Genomic DNA, 21323 nt, shown 5'->3' with positions numbered 1-21323 from the left:
TTGATTTGCATTTCTCTAATGATTAGTGATGTTGAGCATCCTTTCATGTGTTTATTGGCAATCTGTATATCTTATTTGGAGAAATGTCTATTTAGGTCTTCTGCCCAATTTTGGATTGAGTTGTTTGTTTTCTTGATATTGAGCTGCATGAGCTGCTTGTATATTTTGGAGATTAATCCTTTGTAAGTTACTTTGTTTGCAAATATTTTCTCCCATTCTGAGGGTTGTCTTTTTGTCTTGTTTATGGTTTCCTTTGCTGTGCAAAAGCTTTTGAGTGTCATTAGGTCCCATTTGTTTATTTTTGTTTTATTTCCATTTCTCTAGGAGATGGGTCAAAAAGGATCTTGCTGTGATTTATGTCATAGAGTGTTCTGCCTATGTTTTCCTCTAAGAGTTTTATAGTGTCTGACCTTACATTTAGGTCTTTAATCCATTTTGAGTTTATTTTTGTGTATGGTGTTAAGGAGCATTATAATTTCATTCTTGTACATGAAGCCGTCCAGTTTTCCCAGCACCACTTATTGAAGAGGCTCTCTTTTCTCCATTGTATATTCTTGCCTCCTTTATCAAAGATAAGGTGACCATATGTGCGTGGGTTTATCTCTGGGCTTTCTATCCTGTCCCATTGATCCATATTGCTGTTTTTGTGCCAGTACCATACTGCCTTGATTACTGTAGCTTTGTAGTATAGTCTGAAGACTGGAAGCCTGATTCCTCCAGCTCTGTTTTTCTTTCTCAAGATTGCTTTAGCTATTTGGGGTCTTTTTTGTTTCCATACAAATTGTGAAATGTTTTTGTTCTAGTTCTGTGAAAAATGCCAGTGGTAGTTTCATAGGGATTGTGTTGAACCTGTAGATTGCTTTGGGTAGTATAGTCATTTTCACAATGTTGATTCTTCCAATCCAAGAACATGGTGTATCTCTCCATCTGTTTGTATCATCTTTAACTTCTTTCATCAGTGTCTTACAGTTTTCTGCATACAGGTCTTTTGTCTCCTTAGGTAGGTTTATTCCTAGGTATTTTATTCTTTTTGTTGCAGTGATAAATGGGAGTGTTTCCTTAATTTCCCTTGCAGATTTTTCATCATTAGTGTATAGGAATGCAAGGTATTTCTGTGCATTAATTTTGTATCCTGCTACTTTACTAAATTCATTGATTAGCTCTAGTAGTTTTCTGGTAGCAGCTTTAGGATTCTCTATGTACAGTATCATGTCATCTGCAAACAGTGACAGTTTTACTTCTTCTTTTCCAATCTGGGTTCCTTTTATTTCTTTTTCTTCTTTGAGTGCTGTGGCTAAAACTTCCAAAACTATGTTGAATAATAGTGGTGAGAGTGGGCAACCTTGTCTTGTTCCTGATCTTAGTGGAAATGGTTTCAGTTTTTCACCATTGAGAACAATGTTCACTGTGGGTTTGTCATAGATGGCCTTTATTATGTTGAGGTAAATTCCATCTATGCCTACTTTCTGGAGGGTTTTTATCATAAATGTGTGTTGAGTTTTGTCAAAAGCTTTTTTCTGCATCTATTGAGATTATCATATGGTTTTTATCCTTCAGTTTGTTAATATGGTGTATCACATTGATTGATTTGCATATATTGAAGAATCCTTGCATTCCTGGGATAAACCCCGCTTGATCATGGTGTATGATCCTTTTACTGTGCTGTTGGATTCTGTTTGCTAGTATTTTGTTGAGGATTTTTGCAACTATGTTCATCAGTGATATTGGCCTATAGTTTTCTTTTTTTGTGACATCTTTATCTGGTTTTGGTGTCAGGGTGATGGTAGAATGAGTTTGGGAGTGTTCCTCCCTCTGCTATATTTTGGAAGAGTTTGAGAAGGATAAGTGTTAGCTCTTCTCTGAATGTTTGATAGAATTCACCTGTGAAGCCATCTGGTCCTGGGCTTTTGTTTGTTGGAAGATTTTTAATCACAGTTTCAATTTCAGTGCTTATGATTGGTCTGTTTATATTTTCTATTTCTTCCTGGTTCAGTCTCGGAAGGTTATGCTTTTCTAAGAATTTGTCCATTTCTTCCAGATTGTCCATTTTATTGGCATGTATTTGCTGATAGTAATCTCTCATGATCCTTTGTATTGCTGCAGTGTCAGTTGTTACTTCTACTTTTTCATTTCTAATTCTGTTGATTTGAGTCTTCTCCCTTTTTTTCTTGATGAGTCTGGCTAATGGTTTATCAATTTTTTTTATCTTATTAAAGAACCAGCTTTTAGTTTTATTGATCTTTGCTATCGTTTCTTTCTTTTCTTTTTCATTTATTTCTGATCTGATCTTCATGATTTCTTTCCTTCTGCTAACTTTGGGGGTTTTTTGTTCTTCTTTCTCTAGTTGCTTTAGATGTAAGGTTAGGTTGTTCATTTGAGATTTTTCTTGTTTCTTGAGGTAGGATTGTATTGCTAAAAACTTCTCTCTTAGAACTGCTTTTGCTACATCCCATAGGTTTTGGGTTGTCATGTTTTCATTGTCATTTTTTTTTAGGTATGTTTTGATTTCCTCTTTGATTTCTTCATTGATCTCTTGGTTATTTAGTAGCATATTTTTTAGCCCCATGTGTTTGTATTTTTTACAGTTTTTTCCTGTAATTGATATCTAGTCTCATAGCATTGTGGTCGGAGAAGATACTTGATATGATTTCAGTTTTCTTAAATTTACCAAGGCTTGATTTGTGACCCAAGATATGATCTATCCTGGAGAATGTTCTGTGCGCACTTGAGAAGAAAGTGTAATCTGCTGTTTTTGGATGGAATGTCCTATAAATATCAATTAAATCCATCTTGTTTAATGTGTCATTTAAAGCTTGTGTTTCCTTATTTATTTTCATTTTGGTTGATCTGTCCATTGGTGAAAGTGTGGTGTTGAAGTCCCCTACTATTATTGTGTTACTGTGGATTTCCCCTTTTATGGCTGTTATCATTTGCCTTAAGTATTGAGGTGCTCGTATGTTGGGTGCATAAATATTTACAGTTGCTATATCTTCTTGGATTGATCCCTTGATCATTATGTAGTGTCCTTCTTTGTCTCTTGTAATAGTCTTTATTTTAAAGTCTATTTTGTCTGATATGAGAATTGCTACTCTAGCTTTCTTTTGATTTCCATTTGCATGGAATATGTTTTTCTATCAACACACTTTCAGTCTATATATGTCCCTAGGTCTGAAGTGGGTCTCTCGTAGACAGCATATATATGGGTCTTGTTTCTGTATCCATTCAGCCAGTCTGTGTGTTTTGGTTGGAGCATTTAATCCATTTACATTTAAGGTAATTATCGATAGGTATGTTCCTATTACCATTTTCTTAATTGTTTTGGGTTTGTTACAGTAGGTCTTTTCCTTCTCTTGTGTTTCCTGCCTAGAGAAGTTCCTTTAGCATTTGTTGTAAAGCAGGTTTGGTGGTGCTGAATTCTGTTAGCTTTTGCTTGTCTGTAAAGGTTTTAATTTCTCCTTTGAATCTGAATGGGATCCTTGCTGGATAGAGTAATCTTGGTTGTAGGTTTTTCCCTTTCATCACTTTAAATATATCCTGCCACTCCCTTCTGGCTTGCAGAGTTTCTGCTGAAAGATCAGCTGTTAACCTTATGAGGATTCCCTTGTATGTTATTTGTTGCTTTTCCCTTGCTGCTTCAGTATTTTTTCTTTGTATTTAATTTTTGATATTTTGATTAATATGTGTCTTGGTGTGTTTCTCCTTGGATTTATCCTGTATGGGTTTTCTGCACTTCCAGGACTTGATCAACTATTTCCTTTCCCATATTGGGAAGTTTTCAGCTATAATCTCTTCAAATATTTTCTCAGTCCCTTTCTTTTTCCCTTCTTCTTCTAGGACCCCTATAATTTGAATGTTGGTGCGTTTAATGTTGTCCCAGAGGTCTCTGTGACTTTCCTCAATTCTCTTCATTCTTTTTTCTTTATTCTGCTCTGTGGTAGTTATTTCCACTATTTTATCTTCCAGGTCACTTATCTGCCTCAGTTATTCTGCTGTTGATTCCTTCTAGAGAATTTTTAAATTTCATTTATTGTGTTGTTCATCATTGTTTATTTGCTCTTTAGTTCTTCTAGGTCCTTATTAAATGTTTCTTGTATTTTCTCCATTCTATTTCCAAGATTTTAGATCATCTTTACTATCATTACTTTGAATTCTTTTTCAGGTAGACTGCCTATTTCCTCTTCATTTGTTTAGTCTGGTGGGTTTTTACCTTGCTCCTTCATCTGCTGTGTATTTCTCTGTCTTCTCATTTTGCTTAACTTAACTGTGTTTGGGGTCTCCTTTTTGCAGCCTACAGGTTTGTAGTTCCCGTTGTTTTTGGTGTCTGCCCCCAGCGGGGATGGTTGGTTCAGTGGGTTGTGTAGGCTTCCTGGTGGAGGGGACTGGTGCCTGTGTTCTGGTGGATGAGGCTGGATCTTGTCTTTCTGGTGGGCAGGTCCACGTTTGGTGGTGTGTTTTGGGGTGTCTGTGACCTTATGATTTTAGGCAGCCTCTCTGCTAATGGGTGGGGTTGTGTTCCTGTCTTGCTAGTTGTTTGGCATGGGGTGTCCAGCACTGGAGCTTGCTGGTCGTTGAGTGGAGCTGGGTCTTAGCATTGAGATGGAGATCTCTGGGAGAGCTCTTGCCGATTGATATTATGTGGGTGGGAGGTCTCTGGTCAACCAATGTCCTGAACTCGGCTCTCCCACCTCAGAGGCTCAGGCCTGACAGCCAGCCGGACCACCAAGACCCTGTCAGCCACACGGCTTTTGGAAGTCTGAGGTCCTCTGCCAGGGTTCAGTAGGTGTTCTGTAGGAGTTGTTCCACACATAGATGTAATTTTGATGTATTTGTGGGGAGGAAGGTTATCTCCACGTCTTACTCTTCCTCTATCTTGAAGGTTTCTCTCTTCACACTATTTAGTTTTGAAGTGTTCCATACTCACAGATCAATCAAGGAAAAGCTTGAGGGCAGATTTAGGGAAATCTTCCATTACTCCTGTTGCTAGAGGATCTACATTTCATGTTTTTTCCTTTGTGCTTAGTCTAGTTTCACTTGCTCATAGAGTACTGCATGCAGTGGCCTTCTTCCTGGCAATTCAGACAAGAGTTTCTAGCATGAAATGTATCAGGCTGCACCTGATACTTGAGCTTGGCAGGCTGTGTGCAGAAGCTCTGCACATGACACCTTGGCTCAGCGGGGCCATGTGCAGAGATGTTGTGCCTGGCCCTGTGAGCTGGAGCCTTAAGCAGCACTAGCAGCACACAGCTACTCCACATTCTGGATTTAACTGGTTATTTCTTCCTGGTGATGTTTAACCTGATTTATATTCCTCTGTTTCCTACAAATTAAAACAAGACCCTAAGTGTTGTTTGGACAGAATATTTTGTAGGTGATGCTGTGTACTTCATATTGCATCACATCAGGAAGTAGTATTTGCTATCTGGTTGTATCTTTAATGGTGATATTAATTTTGATTGCTTAAGATTATGACAGCCAGGCCTCTCCATGGAAAAGTAAGCTTTATTTCCCTTTGCAGCAAGCAAGTAATCTGTGGGATGATACTTTGGCACTGTGAGTATCCAGTTCCCCAGTCTTTTGTCTAATGATTTTTAGCATCCATTAACAATCCTTGCTTGTCTCAATTAGTTTTGTCAGGGGTTGCAGAATGGTAATTTTTCCTATTGCGCCTTTTTTTTTTTTTTTTTTTTTTTTTTACAGTTATAAACTGGCATTCTTCTCTGTAAAGGAACTTTCCCTTATTAACTGGGGCTTTTTGGTTAACCTATACTGTAGTTCCTACTGAAAAGGCAGGATAAATGTGTTTTTTTAAGGACCAATTTTCAGAGTAAAAAGTTAGTTTAATAATCACTGCCAGTGATTTTTTTTTTCCTTTTTCCCATTGAGTAATGCTTTCATTTTTTGGAGTATCACTATATAGACTCAAGGATTTTTATATATTCCGTGTCTTTCTCAGCTATAGTCTATTCTTTTGATGCTCAGGTTATCCAAAATTTTGTCAGTGGGAGTCCCTTCAAGCTTTCTGTTGTGTCCTTTTGACATGAATCCATCAATCTTTGATAACTTCCTTGATTTTTAGTTCAGGATAAAGGTTCACATTTATATTGCTTTTCTCAGAATCAGTGAATATTCTAAAGAGCCCTGATCCTTTTTATGGGGAGTGGTATTTAGAAAGTATAACTTGGATTCTTGGGATGCTCATTGCTGCTACTTTGTCACTGTTTCTAGTTGAAAGAGCTTGGAAATATATTGTAGCATATTAAAAATAAGTCATAATTTGACAGTTCAAGTTTAATATTACAGACGTTTAAAACTTTAAAATTATATTTGAATCTCTACTCTTACACAGAAAATCTTGTTTCCCCCATATTAACATAATTAATTACATACTTTATCCTGCACTATTATATTTACAATTATTTCTGCTTTAGTCCTTAGAATAAAGTGTAAGTATTGCTGATTGCAAACAGTGGACCCTTGGTATGTATAGATTGAAGATTTTGTTATGGTTACTGAAACACCCATGCCATGTAGTAAATTAGACATTTTCTTATGGCATGGATTTGAATGATGTGGCAAGATGGAGAGGACAAGTGAGTGATGGAGCTGCCTGACTTTCCCATGACTGTGCGACTTGTTTGCATATATATTTTATGTGGAAGCATGATCTTCCATTTTGGATTGTAGGGTTACACAAAAGAGAATCCATGTTTATTTGCCATGTCAACACCATTACTCATTGAGCACCTTACTTACCCAGAGAGGCTTTAAAGGAAAGTCGTAGGCTTTAGAATTAAATTCCAGGTTTTCTACTTAGCAGTTGTGTCACTGGGCAAACTTTTTCAACTCTTTGAACCTATTTTCTTGTCTGTTAAATGGGGATGCCTTTCTGCATTTCAGGGTATTGGGGAGGAGTAAATGAGATGACTATGCAAAGCATCCCCCACTATGCTGACATGTAATAGGTGCACGAGAAATTTTAATCATTAATAATAATAATCCCTTGTTATTTGATGCTTTTCAGTGTAGCCAGAATCACCTTTTTGTTTCAATCCCATTAGTGACACACTGGAGAAACTGGATTACTTTGTTAAAGGCCCTGTTCATATGATGATTGGAAGCCTTGCTAACACCAACCACCTTTCAAGATGGTGGTCAAGCATGGTTCTTTCAGTATGGACAGATATGGGAATATTAGGTAATATTGTATCTTTCGTTTTTGATCACCTACAGCATAATTTTCTTTATATGTAATTTACAAAAATGTATAATACAAAGTTTTTAATGTTTTGCTAAAAGGTCCTCTGATGAACAGGAATAAGTTGTCTGCTTAATTCTGTTATCCATAGCTGTATGCCAGCCTACCGTTTCTGCTACTCCTAAGCAGAATGCCTTAAAAAAAATTTTTTTTTTGAAGAATCCCCGTTCCTCTCTCAGTGAGTATATGTCCTGATCACAGAGAGGGCAGGATATGTAGCTGAGTGGGATGTCTTTTCAGTGTACCTCTCTGTTCCTCCTGGTCTTAAGTTTCCTGGGATGGTGCCCAATTTTTCTAGCATAGCACTCAGCAGATTTCCTGGTTGATAATTTTCAAATATATTCCAGGCATTAATTCTTTTTATAATTACTTATAATTTTATGAGTCAACTTAATCTTATATCTAAATGTTTACTTTTAAAATATTAAAAATTTTACATCTTTTTTAAGAAAATGTAATCTTTTGTAGTTATAAAGTAAATACATATTCAAACTGAAGAGATACATTAAGTAATATTTAGAAAACAAAAGATAGAACTAAGCACAACTTAAAAAAATTTTTTTTAAATAGGAGGAAACTGTCAAGATAGCTCAATTAAAAAGCCTTTCATCAAATGCTTATTGATTACCAATACACTGGTGAATCAAACCATCAGTTCCTTGCTATTATGGGGCTTATAGCTAATAAGTAAAAGTTATATAATTAAGTAATTATAAGGGTGTAGAGTGCCATGAAGAAGTATCAGGTATCATGGGAATAAGTACCAGGAGAACCTAACTTTATTGAGGGAGAATGGCTGTGGCAAGATAGACAGAGACTGCCTTTAGGAGGTGACGTTCTTCAGGAGACCTGAAGAATAGGTAATAATTAGCCAGGTGAAATGGGAGGTGGAGGTGGTATCGGGAAGAATGGGAGAAGGAATCCAGAGATAGAGGGAACATTGTACTGAGAGTGACTGGAGGCAGGATAGAGCAGTGTGGTGTGTCCTGGGAACTGATGGGGGATCATAGCTGGAGCAGAGAGAGTGAGAGGAGGGGACCATTGAGAAGCAGGGGCTCCGTTTGAATAATTTAAAAATGTAAATAGCCAGAGTTAATAGAAGTATGTTTAGGCTACATTCTTCTATATTCGCTTCCTCAGCCAAAATATTTAAATCAAAAGCATATTTTTGTTGTAGCAACATTGTACTGATAGAGAATTTAATAAGCTCATTAAATGTAAAATGAATTGCAACTGGCAGTCTTAAGCCCATCGACCAAATGGACAACATGGTCAAAATAAGTTTAAGTGTGTCAATATTATAATTATTTTGTAATGCTCCCTTATGACTATAATATTCTTATCTTTTGTTAATTAAATAATTAGAACTCTGATTTTGAGTGTTGGAATTTATTAGTATAGAAAGTTAATCTTTAGAAATTAGAATCACTTTCTATCTAAATAGCTGTTTCTACCATTTATTAGCACCAAATTGCAATATAAGATTTTTAGAAATCAAAGTAATTAAGAAAGCTTCTGAAGATTTTGCTGGAGCCTGCGACCGAGTGGGAGTGGAGTGGAGCGGCTGTTGTTGCCGACTCTTTCCTCCTCCCCACGGTCCAGTCAGCTGGTTAATTAGGCCATCGGCCCTCAAGCTGAGACTTGTCTCTTATTTAGTTCTGGGGAGTGCCTGGCCGACGTGAGTGATGTAGAGGAGAACAACTTCAAGGGCAGAGAGTCTCACTCTCAGTCAAAATCTCCAGCGGGAACTCCTGCTCATGTAAAATTGGAGAGCAGGTCAGGATCTCATAGTCCATCAAGAGTTTCCAAACACTTTGAATCCCATTCTTGATCAAGATCAAAATCCAGGTCGAGGTCAAGGAGGCATTCTCATAGACGTTACACTTGATCCAGATCCCATTCTCACTCTCATAGGAGACGACCTCGAAGTAGGTCCTATACACCAGAATACCAGCGTCGAAGGAGCCAAAGTCATTCTCCAGTGTTTAACCGGAGAAGACATACAGGCAGCAGGGCAAATCCAGATCCCAACACTTGTCTAGGAGTGTTTGGCCTCAGTTTGTGCACAACAGAGAGAGATCTTCTCGATATGGACCATTGAGTGGTGTCAATGTGGTTTATGACCAGCGAACTGGATGATCACGAGGGTTTGCTTTTGTTTATTTCGAGAGAATAGATGACTCAAAGGAGGCTATGGAAAGGGCAAATGGAATGGAGCTGGACAGTAGAAGAATTCGTGTAGATTATTCTATCACCAAGAGAGCTCACACACCTACACCAGACATATACATGGGCAGACTAACTCATAGTGGTGGAGGTGGAGGAGGTGGCAGACGTCGAGATCCTAACCATGATAGAGGATATGATCATGGGTACGGCAGATATGAAGACTGTGATTACCAGTACAGAAGAAGATCACCTTCTCCGTACTATAGTCAATACAGATCACGATCAAGATCTCGTTCCTACAGCCCAAGACACTATTGATAAACAGAGTAGTTGCAGTTGAGGACATCTTTTTCTCTTTCTCTTTTTTTGTTTAATTCTGGATTTCCCCAAGCTTCTGATCCTTCCTACTCCTTAAAAAGAACCCTTAAAAAAATCTTTGGTTTATTTAGCTTCTACACTTTGTCAATTGTATTGCTGTTTTCTACCCCTTTTATTATATTCTTAAAGATGTAATTGTTGTCATTTTGGGTAGTTGAACATCTTGAGTAAAAAAGGAAACCCCAGTGTTATGCTTTTGTAAATGATTTTTTGTTTGTTTTTTGCTTTTACAGAAAATTAACTCCTGCCTAATCAAATGAGGAAAGAAATGGTCTTTTTAAACCTTCTTTTGTGTTAGATATTGTATTAGACATTGTATTAGAGAGCTGCATTTACTACAGACTCCTTTTTAAACTTTCTTTTGGGGAAGTTAACATACAAAGTAGTTCAGTCATGTCAGGTTTGTCTGGGGTGGCATGGAGCAATCAAATAGTTGAGTGTAGAAAGTTTGAAGCTATAGAAGAAAACACTTGGTCATTTCTTTTGAAGAATGGAATTTTTGAACCCTAAAAATTATGTCGTTTTTTAGAGATAAAAACCTTGTGGACTCCTACAAAACATGTTGTATTTAAAATACATTTGTTAAAACTTCAAAATGTTAAGCGTGATTTTTGTGTTGAAATTATTGAAGTTTAATCAGTGCAGGACAAGCCTTATTATTTAGAGCAGTTGTATGCTTTGCTGTTAGAAATTTTGGTATTGGGAAAATGGTTTAAGCAGGCTATTGTATAGAGTCCTTAGAAATAGTGAGGGGAAAGGTAGTAGTCTCCTTTCAAATAAAAGTTAATTTCTTTGGGGGAAAAAAAATAAGAAAGCTTCTAAAAGGAAAAGATGAAGGGACTTCCCTGGTGCCGCAGTGGTTAAGAACCCACCTGCCAATGCAGGGGACACAGGTTCAAGCCCTGGTCCGGGAAGATCCCACATCCTGCGGAGCAACTAAGCCCGTGTGCCACAGCTATGGAGCCTATGCTCTAGAACCCGCGAGCCCCAAGTACTGAGCCTGCGTGCCACAACTACTGAAGCCGGTGTGCCTACAGCCCATGTTCTGCAACAAGAGAAGCCACCGCAATGGGAAGCCCGCGCACCACAATGAAGAGTAGCCCCCACTCGCCACAACTAGAGAAAGCCCATGTGCAGCAATGAAGACCCAACGCAGCCAAAAATAAATAAATAAATAAATTTATATGAAAAACGTCGTTCCTAACAAATATTTAAAAAAAGGAAGGGGGGCTTCCCTGGTGGCGCAGTGGTTAAAAATCTGCCTGCCAACGCAGGGGACAGTGGTTCGAGCCCTGGTTGGGAAAGATCCCACATGCCTTGGAGCAACTAAGCCTGTGCACCACAACTACTGAAAACTGCGCTCCTATAGCCTGTGCTCTGCAACAAGAGAAGCTGCTGCAATGAGAAGCCCGCGCACTGCAATGAAGAGTAGACTCTGCTCGCCACAACTAGAGAAAGCCCATGCGCAGCAACGAAGACCCGACGCAGCCAAAAATAAATAAATAAAATAAATTTATGAAAAGAAAAAGTCAAGTCTTAAAAAAAAAAAATGAAGTACCTGTAGGACTGAAAGGGACGAACTATAGAAATGCAGAAATCTAATTTAATTCACTGTGTTAGGGAATTATTTTGTGGTTTAAGGATGCTTTGTCATCTTCTAATAGATAAAAGGCATGGGACTTCCTTGACCCTGAGCAGGACCCAGGTAAAAAATACCTGTTATTAAGAGTGACCAGGGCTTCCCTGGTGGCGCAGTGGTTGAGAGTCTGCCTGCCGATGCAGGGGACACGGGTTCGTGCCCCGGTCCTGGAAGATCCCACATGCCACGGAGTGGCTGGGCCCGTGAGCCATGGCTGCTGAGCCTGCGCGTCCGGAGCCTGTGCTCCGCAACGGGAGAGGCCACAACAGTGAGAGAGGCCCGCGTACCGCAAAAAAAAAAAAAAAAAAAAAAGTGACCAGCTTTGGATGGTCAAGCAATAATGGAGGGTGTTTCTGTTAATCTGAAATGGAATACTCAGACTAAGCAAATTGTGGTCCCTTTGAAAACTTATATGGCTTAGGAAGACACAAGCAACACCCAGTGGCTAAAGATTGGTCAAAACTTCTTGGTAAAAATACCTAACTAAAATGAGTGAGTTAATTTTGGACTCAAGAGTGTTTTTTCATAAAAATAAACTGTGCAAATGAACATGTTGACTGAGTAATTTGATTGAGCTACAATTATCAGATTTAACAAGGGTCATTAACCAGCAGCTGCTTCACCACTTTTTCAATTTTTTTTAATATTTAGTAATGATTTTCTTGGACAGTTAAAGTTTTGCATTGCTTTTTTTTTTTTGCGGTACGTGGGCCTCTCACTGCTGCGGCCCCTCCCGTTGCTGAGCACAGGCTCCGGACGCGCAGGCTCAGCGGCCATGGCTCACGGGCCCAGCCGCGGGGCATGTGGGAGCTTCCCGGACCCGGGCACGAACCCGTGTCCCCTGCATCGGCAGGCAGACTCTCAACCACTGTGCCACCGTGGAAGCCCTGCATTGCTTTTTAAATGTTCTGTGCCATAGACTATGAAGGGAGACATGAAATGGTTTGGGGGAATAGCTAATCTACCTACATTGTAATTTTCTGCTTTGTTATGAAATTTGTACCAAACCCCTCTTGTTTTCCATTATTTAATTTACTTGCTTTTACTCTAAGAAATTCTTGGGTTTCAGTGGACAGTGTTCATCAAGTAGCCTAGGTTGTTAAAATGCAACTTCTTGGGCCCTACCTCAGATCTCTTGAATGACAGTCTATAAGGTCTGGGAATTTGCATTTTTAACTAGTTTGCCAAGTAATTTCATGCATTAAAGTTCAAGAACAGATTATCCCTGTAGAATATTTCTTCCAGATTGTGCCTAAGGACATAATATTGTATATGCTGATATAGCCTTCCCTCATTATTCCTTCTTTTCATTAGATATTAATTTGAATCACCCAGTGATAAATCTGCAGTTTTCTTTTGCTTAGAATATTTTACTTTCATCTTTCTCTGAGTTGATATAAAGAATTCTATGTTCTTTTGATGTTTGAGGAGGGAGGATTATAGGCACCATCATCATGTTAGACGCTGCAAGATGCTGAGGAAGTCATATGGAAAAGAAGTGGGGACCTTCCGGGACCAGTATTTGTCAGTTAAGAAGGAAGGTCTTAGTGGCATGATCATCCCTCCACCTATAAAAATCATATTGTTGGGAGGGAGACTAAAACTGAAAAGACAAGTTATCCCAGGGAAGAGGGGGCTTCTTATCCAGTCTTGTTTGGTATATCTGTTCTGGACATTGTCTGGGGGTGTGCACTGCTTTAATTTCCCTGTTGATCATTGGATGATGTGAAATCAAGTAAAATTTTCTAAGACTTTGAAAAGGAGTTCCTGCTTCAAACTCTTTAAAAATACAGATCTAATAACTTTGGTGTGCTCTAGGGTCTTTGTTACTCCATTTCTTTGATCTTCCAGATTAGAAGTTCCCTGAAAGTCAGCAGTCACATGTTTCTTGACATATTCTGTGGCACCTAGTTCTAGATCGCATATATGACTAAATTGTTGAATGAATAAATTATGTTTTTAATTCCTAGTAGGGGTTTCTTCCTTTGCGTTCCTTATTTTAGATATTCTTTATATTACAAACATTTAACTCAGCTGGGATTTATACATATGTCTTCTTACTGAGCAGTTCTTATATGGCCTGGATTTCTCAGAAGAATGAAATACATGCCTGTTGGTATAGTCACTTTGCTTTTTGGGAGTTGATGTGTGATTGGTTAAACTAAACAGAACAAAACTTCTTCCTTAGGCCCCCTCTTTGTGAATCAGTCTTGTGAATCCCAGCAATAAAGAGGGGAAAGTGTTAGAAGCCTCCCTGGTTCTTTGTCTACAGAGAGTAAACTGCCTGTCTCCTGCTGGAGGTGGGGTGTGGTCGTGGCCTGGCTTCCAGGATAGGGAGGAGGGATCTGGGAATCTTATTCTGCCTTATATGAACTTTCAACCAGTTTTCCTGTGTTCAGCCCTTTCCTTCAGTCCCCCCTTACTTTCCCTTATGTGGTCTTTGGTGTTTGTATTCTGAGCCTTTCTGGAGCTCTAGGGTAGGGAATCTACTTTTTCCTAATTGATATACCTCCTGTGCAGGCACTGAAGTTACAGATTTTTCCACTCTGCATAATCAGTTACTTTATTCTGCTTTCTCTCTTCTAGAAAATTAGTGCTATATCTCTTCTGTTATCTTCTTTCTTGCTTTCTTTTTTATTCTGGGTTTATGCCCTTGTTCTCAAGCTTATCAAGTTAGTGGATTTCAAATGGGAGCTAAAGTAAACATGTGTTCAATTCTCTAATGTTTTCGAGGATTCCATCTAGACCACTTCTTTCCATCTATTTGGAAGTATATTTTTTTCTTTTTAAGTGTGTGCAATAAAAAACATCCACCAGGACATGTTTTCAACAGAAGCATTTGCCAAGAAGTGGGCATCCAGTCTTTTCAGTGCAGTTTATGTTATGTTTCAGATTTCTTGGCACAGTTTTTAATATTGGAGATTGTTTTGCTTTGGTTCTGTGATCTTTATGGGCCATTGTACTGCCAGAAATCTTACCGATCTCTAGCAAACTTTTTTTTAATAATCATCAGTTATGGTAGACAGCATTCTGTGACTTTAATTACTATATGGGTGGCTTTTCCCTCCCTCTCTCTGATTTTTAGGAGGAGCATTATTTCCCATCCTGGGAAGAATGGGATTGATAATACATCTGAGCTGTTATTTTAAAAGAACTGCCATTTTTATTCTTTTCATATTTTTCTTTGCCTTACCTGTTTTATTTCTATTACTTATTAACCTGAAACATAAGTTTAACCCTTAAATTAGTTTGCATACACATGCGATACTTTCCAAGTTTTCTTCTGTAATTTGACCTGCGTTTCAACTGTGTTTTATATCTTTATTTGTACAATGTTGCATACTCTAATCTGATGTTAGAGGCCTAGATTGGTTTGTTATATCTTATACTAAAGTGTTATTGATGGGTATGGTTTACCTAGGGATTCTTCAGAGGTGATTAAAAATCATCTATTACCAGCCAGGAGATGGAAGCAACCTAAGTGTCCATCATCGGATGAATGGATAAAGAAGATGTGGCACATATATACAATGGAATATTACTCAGCCATAAAAAGAAACGAAATTGAGTTATTTGTAGTGAGGTGGATGGACCTAGAGTCTGTCATACAGAGTGAAGTAAGTCAGAAAGAGAAAGACAAATACCATATGCTAACACATATATATGGAATCTAAGGGGAAAAAAAATGTCATGAAGAACCTAGGGGTAAGACAGGAATAAAGACACAGACCTACTAGAGAATGGACTTGAGGATATGGGGAGGGGGAAGGGTAAGCTGTGACAAAGTGAGAGAGTGGCATGGATATATGTCCACTACCAAACGTAAAATAGATAGCTAGTGGGAAGCAGCCACATAGCACAGGGAGATCAGCTCGGTGCTTTGTGACCACCTAGAGGGGTGGGATAGGGAGGGTGGGAGGGAGGGAGATGCAAGAGGGAAGAGATATGGGAACATATGTATATGTATAACTGATTCACTTTGTTTTAAAGCAGAAACTAACACACCATTGTAAAGCAATTATACTCCAATAAAGATGTTAAAAAAATAAAATGAAAAAATATATATACAGAAAAGGGAAAAAAAATCCTCTATTACCTTTTTCAGATTCTCATTAGAAGTCTAAAAAAGATGCTGGTGTAACACTACTATTTGGATATTAGCAGGCTGCTTTCTGTTTTAGAGTGGAATCGAGAATAAATTATTACTTTAAACTTCTGTATATCCTTATATTTACTATTTTTTCCATTCTTTCCTACACAGCTAAGTTTATGAAAAGGTTTACATGTGTTTTGATTTAAAAATGGCTCTGAATTATATTGAATGAGTTAAAAAAATCATGGAAAACTGTGTTTTCTCTTTTCAGGTTCTGTTCTGGATATTATTAAGCACATTGTGGCAAAGGGGGAACATAAAAGTGGAGTCCTAGATGAAGCTACCATTGCTACAATACTCAGAGAAGTGCTGGAGGGGTTGGAATACTTGCATAAAAATGGACAGATTCACAGGTATGTAGAAGACAATAGTCTTCTCTTTTGGATAAGTGCAGTGATAGTTGTGCTGTGTCATTTCATGGAGGCTATTCCCCATTCTTTTGCACAGTTAATCATAATCTCTGAGTGTTAGCAGGGTTCTTTGTATTACTAGTTCCAGTACATAGTGGTTACACAGCTAGTAAGCATTTAAAAGTAACAAGTACTTTAGTCAAATTGGAAACTCCAGAAACAGGAGAAATTTCTAATTTCCTATGGGAGTCAATCATTGCAATCACTGATAACATTTTGGAATATTCTTTTCCAGTTTCTTTTATATGCTAACAGATATTTAAAACAAAACTGTATGTATAATTTTGTCTGTTTCTTTTTTGTTTCCTTTATGTTATATCTTGACTATTTTCTCAAATTATTAAAAGCTTTTATAAAATCACTTTTTAAAATTAAAAATTATTATTTTTTTTTTTAAATAAAATGACATTTGAAAACCTGTGTAACATTTTATGGTTCAAGTATTTCTGGCTAATTATATCTATTCAGTCCCTGCGTACAGATAACAATTGTTACCTGTAGAAATGGTGGTAGATTCTGTGTTAGTACAAATTTGTTTAGTCCCTGGATTTGGTTTTCCTTCATTTGAAGATATATTTATTTCCCCATCATTTCTGAAGGATAGTTTCCCTGGGTATAACAATTTGTAGTTGACAGTTCTTTTCTTTCAGCACCTGAAAGATGCTGTGGTACTTAATTGGGGCCTTCATGGTTTCAGATGAGAAATCTGTCATGTGAATTGGTGTTCTTAGGCAATATGTTGCTTTTCTCTGGCTACTTTCAAGGATGTTTCTTCGTGGGACTTCCTTGGAGGTCCAGTGGTTAAGACTCTGCACGCTCAATGCAGGGGACACAGGTTCAATCCCTGGTTGGGGAACTAAGATCCCATATGTCACATGGCGTAGCCAAAAAAAAAAAAAGATTGTTTCTTTTTTTTTTTTTAGAAAAACAATTTATTTATTTATTTAGGCTGCACTGGGTCTTAGTTGCCGCATGCAGAATGTTTTTAGTTATGGCATGCAGACCCTTAGTTGCGGTATGCGGGCTTCTTAGTTGTGGCGTGCAAACTCCTAGTTGCAGCATGCATGCGGGATCTAGTTCCCAGACCAGGGATCGAACCCGGGCCCTCTGCATTGGGAGCTCAGGGTCTCAGCCACTGGACCACCAGGTAAGTCCCAAAGTTTGGTTTTGACAAGTTTAATTATGATATGTCTTAGTGTGGATTTCTTCACGTCTATCCTGTTTGGGGTTCCTAACCTTCTCGAATCTATAAGTTTTTGTCTTCACCAGTTTTGGGACGTTTTCAGCCATTATTTCTTTGAATACCTTTGCAAGCTATTTTCCCTCATCTTCTTCTGGGACTCTAATGATGGAAATGCTAGATCTTTTGTTATTGTACCATATTGTACCATAATCCCTGAGGTTCAGTTTTCAGCCTAGTTTTACTCTGTTCAGATTGAGTAAATTTTCTTGATTTGTTTTCAGGTTTGCTGATTCTATCCTCTATCCTCTCCATTCTACTCTGGAACCCATTCCTTGAGCTTTTTATTTCAGTTAGTGTAGGTTTTCAGTTATATAATTTTTATTTGGTTCTTTTTTATAGCTTTTTTTTTTTTTGCTGATATTTTCTGTTTTTCATTTGTTTTGAGAATTCCAAATTGTATGTTAGAAGCATTTTCATGATGGCTGCTTTAAAATTCTTGTCAAATAATTCCAAAACCTGATTCATCTTTGTGTTGACATCATTTTTTTTTTTTTTTTTTTTTTTTTTTGCTGTACGCGGGCCTCTCACTGTCGTGGCCTCTCCCGTTGCGGAGCAACAGTCTCCGGACGTGCAGGCTCAGCGGCCATGGCTCACGGGCGCAGCCGCTCCGTGGCATGTGGAATCTTCCTGGATCGGGGCACGAACCCGTGTCCCCTGCATCGGCAGGTGGACTCGCAACCACTGCACCACCAGGGAAGCCCATGTTGACATCATTTAGTTGTCTTTTCTTTTTGAAGGTTTTCCTGGTTCTTGGTATGTTGAATGATTTTTTTTAAAATTTTATCATGGATGTTTTGGATGTTATGTTAGGAGACTCTTGATCCTATTAAAATAATAATATAGTGATATAATATATTTTAGCAGGCAATTGCCCTGATTTTTTAGAGCCCTTGCAGTGTTGTTCTGGTTTGTTTTGTTCCTGTGGCACTGCTGGGACTCTCTTCTCGATCCCTGCTGATGCCACCCATTGGAGTAGAGTGCCCTTCCCCAGGCCTGGTGCTGCTAGGTGGAAGGTGGGAGATAGTGGCTGTGCCTGTGGGTCTGTGAGCACTTCTTGGGCTCACCTTGTGGGCCAGGCCACCTGGCCGCAATTGGGCTCCCACTCATTCTGTGGTGTTGCCTGTGGACATGAAAGGCACTTTTCTGGGCCACCTTTTGCTCCTGAGTGGGGAGTTGGGATACACTGGGTCTGGGTCATCCTTTGCCACTGTGTAGAGCAGCGGTCCCCAAACTTTTTAGCACCAGGGATTGGTTTCATGGAAGACAATTTTTCCACACACTGGGGTGGGGGTGGGGGAATGGTTTAGAACAGGCCACGGCCCAGTAACGGTCTGCGACCCTAGGCAATGGGGACCCCTGGTGTAGAGGACCAAGAGGTGCCAGACCTGGGTCACTTTCTGCTGCTGGGTGGAAGAATGGGAGATATTGGCTGGGCCTATCAGTGGTGCTGGTATAGGCAGCATGGGCCTACCTGCTGCACTAGATGTGGATTGGGCAATGGAGTTTCCTGTCTGGTCTTCATTGGCACCTCTGGTTCTGGCCTAGTCAGTCAGCCTTCCATTCCAGCTATGTAGTCAGGGATGGAGTCCCTGCTAGGTCTGAGCTGTGCTGCCCCTTTCCTGATCCTTTGGCCACAGAGAGCAGGCTTAGAACTTCTTCTTTTTTTTTTTTTTTTGGTCTATGCCTATTGACAGTTCTGGGTTGCAAGACTATAATACCCAGTCCAGGATATATGAGATTGAAAGAAAACTCAGGGAAGTGGTATAGTGCTATGTGAAAGTGGACTTGGATTAGTTGTAAATGTGTAGAGCAAACTCTAGGGCAACCATTAAAAAAGGAAAAAAAAAAGAATTAATATGCTAAGAGAGGAAAGAAAAATAGAATCATATAAAATGCTCAATTAAAACCAAAGAAAGCTGAAAAAGAATGGAAGAACACAACAAGATATAACATTTGAAGTCACCTACTTTTAACGAACTACAAAAATAAGAACAGACTGAGCCCAGAGTTAGCAGAAGGAAGTTAAATAAAAACATTACAGTGGAAATATATGAAATACAGACTAAAAATACAGTTGAAAAGATCAATGAAACCAGTTTTTAAGAACTGGTTTCTTAAAAAGATAAATAGACAAATTGTTAGCTAGACTCACCAAGAGAAAAAGAGAGAGGACTCAAATAAATTCAGAAATGAAAGAGGAGACATTACAGCTGATACCACAGAAGTATAAGGGATCATAAGAGACTACTATGAACAATTATATGCCAACAAATTATACAACCTAGAAGAAATGGATAAATTCCTAGAAACATACAATCTACCAAGACTGAATCATGAAAAAATAGAAAATCTAAATGGACCAATTACTACTAAGGAGATCAATTCAATAATCAAAAACCTCCCAACAAAAATCCAGGACTGATGGCTTCACTGGTGAATTTTACTAAATATTTAAAGAGGAACTTATAATAATCCTTCTCAAACTCTTCCAAAAACTAGAAGAGGAGGAAACATTACAAACTCATTTTACAAGGCCAGCATTACCCTGATACCAAAGCCAGACAAGGACACTACAAGAAAAGAAAATTACAGGCCAATATCCTTGATAAACATATATGCAGAGATCTTCAACAAAATGTTAGCAAACAAAATTCAACAGTATGTTAAGAGGATCATACAGCATGATTAAGTGGGATTTATTCCAGGGATGCAAGCGTGGTCCAACATCTGCAAATCAGTCACTATGATACACAACTTTAACAAAATGAACCATAAAATCATGGTCATCTCAATAAATGCAGAAAAAGCTTTTTGACAAAATTCAACATCCTTTCATAATGAAAACTTTTGACAAACTGGGTATAGAGGGAATAACATAATAAAGGCCATTTATGATAAGTCCACAACAAACATCATACAAAAAAATGATACTGACCTCTATCTTATACCATACAGAGGAATCAACTCAAAATGGATTAAAGACATGAACTTAGGACCTGAAAGTATAAAAACTCCTAGAAGAGGGCTTCCCTGGTGGCTCAGTGGTTGAGAGTCCGCCTGCCGATGCAGGGGACACGGGTTCATGCCTTGGTCCGGGAAGATCCCACATGCCGCGGAGTGGCTGGGCCCGTGGGCCATGGCCGCTGAGCCTGTGCGTCCAGAGCCTGTGCTCCGCAACGGGAGAGGCCACAACAGTGAGAGGCCTGCGTACCAAAAAAAAAAAAAAAAAACTCCTAGAAGAAAACATATCCTTGAAATTGGTCTTGGCAGTGATTTTTTGGATTTGACACCAATCGCAAAGGCAACAAAAGCAAAAACTTTAAAAATTAGACCACATCAAACTAAAAAGCTTCTGCACAGCAAAGGAAACCATCAAAAAAGTAAAAAGGCAACCTACTAAATAGGAGTAAGTATTCACAAACCACATGTCTAAGGGGATAACATCCCCAAAATAGGAGGAACTCATACAACTCAGAGGCAAAAAAATAAAAACAACCCAATTAAAAAAATGGGAAAAGGACCTGAATAGACATTTTTCCAAGGAACACATATAAGTAGCCAACAGATACATGTGAAAAAGGTGATCAACATCACTAATCATTGGGGAAATGCAAATCAAAACGACAATGAAATATCATCTCACACCTGTTAGGATGTCTGTTATCAAAAAAACAAGATATCAGGCAATTCCCTGGTGGTCAAGTGGTTAGGACTCCGTGCTTTCACTGCCAAGGGCCAGGGTTCAGTCTCTGGCCAGGGAACTAAAATCGCACAAGCCGTGTGGTGCAGCCAAAAAACAAAACAAAACAAAAAGACAAGATATCAGATGCTGGCAAGGATATGGAGAAAAGGAACCCTTGTGTACTGATGTTGGGAGTGTAAACTGGTACAGCCACTGTGGAAACAGTATGGAGGTTCCTCAAGAAATTAAATATAGAATTACAGGGAGACTTCCCTGGCGGTCCAGTGGTTAAGACTCCACACTTCCAATGCAGGGGGCACAGGTTTGATCCCTGGTCTGGCAGCTAGGATCCCACAAGCCTTGTGGCGCAGCCAAAAAAAAAGAATTACAATAA

At 38.7% G+C, this 21323-nt stretch overlaps 1 protein-coding gene and 1 pseudogene across 3 annotated transcripts in view; both read left to right on the top strand.

Annotated features, from left to right (window-relative positions):
- Nucleotides 1–21323, top strand: part of OXSR1 (oxidative stress responsive kinase 1) — a 100725-nt gene that overhangs the window by 24716 nt on the left and 54686 nt on the right. For both annotated transcript variants that reach the window (XM_082848463.1, XM_082848462.1), the window contains exon 4: nucleotides 15806–15947. In XM_082848463.1, coding sequence (XP_082704589.1) covers nucleotides 15806–15947 — 142 coding nt within the window. The remainder of the gene's footprint in view (nucleotides 1–15805; nucleotides 15948–21323) is intronic.
- LOC309966974 (transformer-2 protein homolog alpha-like) lies at nucleotides 7146–10100 on the top strand (annotated as a pseudogene). The gene is made up of 3 exons: nucleotides 7146–7195; nucleotides 8912–9031; nucleotides 9092–10100. The product of its transcript is annotated as a transformer-2 protein homolog alpha-like (transcript).

Source organism: Leucopleurus acutus (assembly GCF_964270905.1).
Source record: "Leucopleurus acutus genome assembly, chromosome: 10".
NCBI classification, from domain to species: Eukaryota; Metazoa; Chordata; class Mammalia; order Artiodactyla; family Delphinidae; genus Leucopleurus; species Leucopleurus acutus.
The sequence above is the reverse complement of the archived record's forward strand: the minus strand, read 5'-3'. Positions and strand labels throughout refer to the sequence as shown.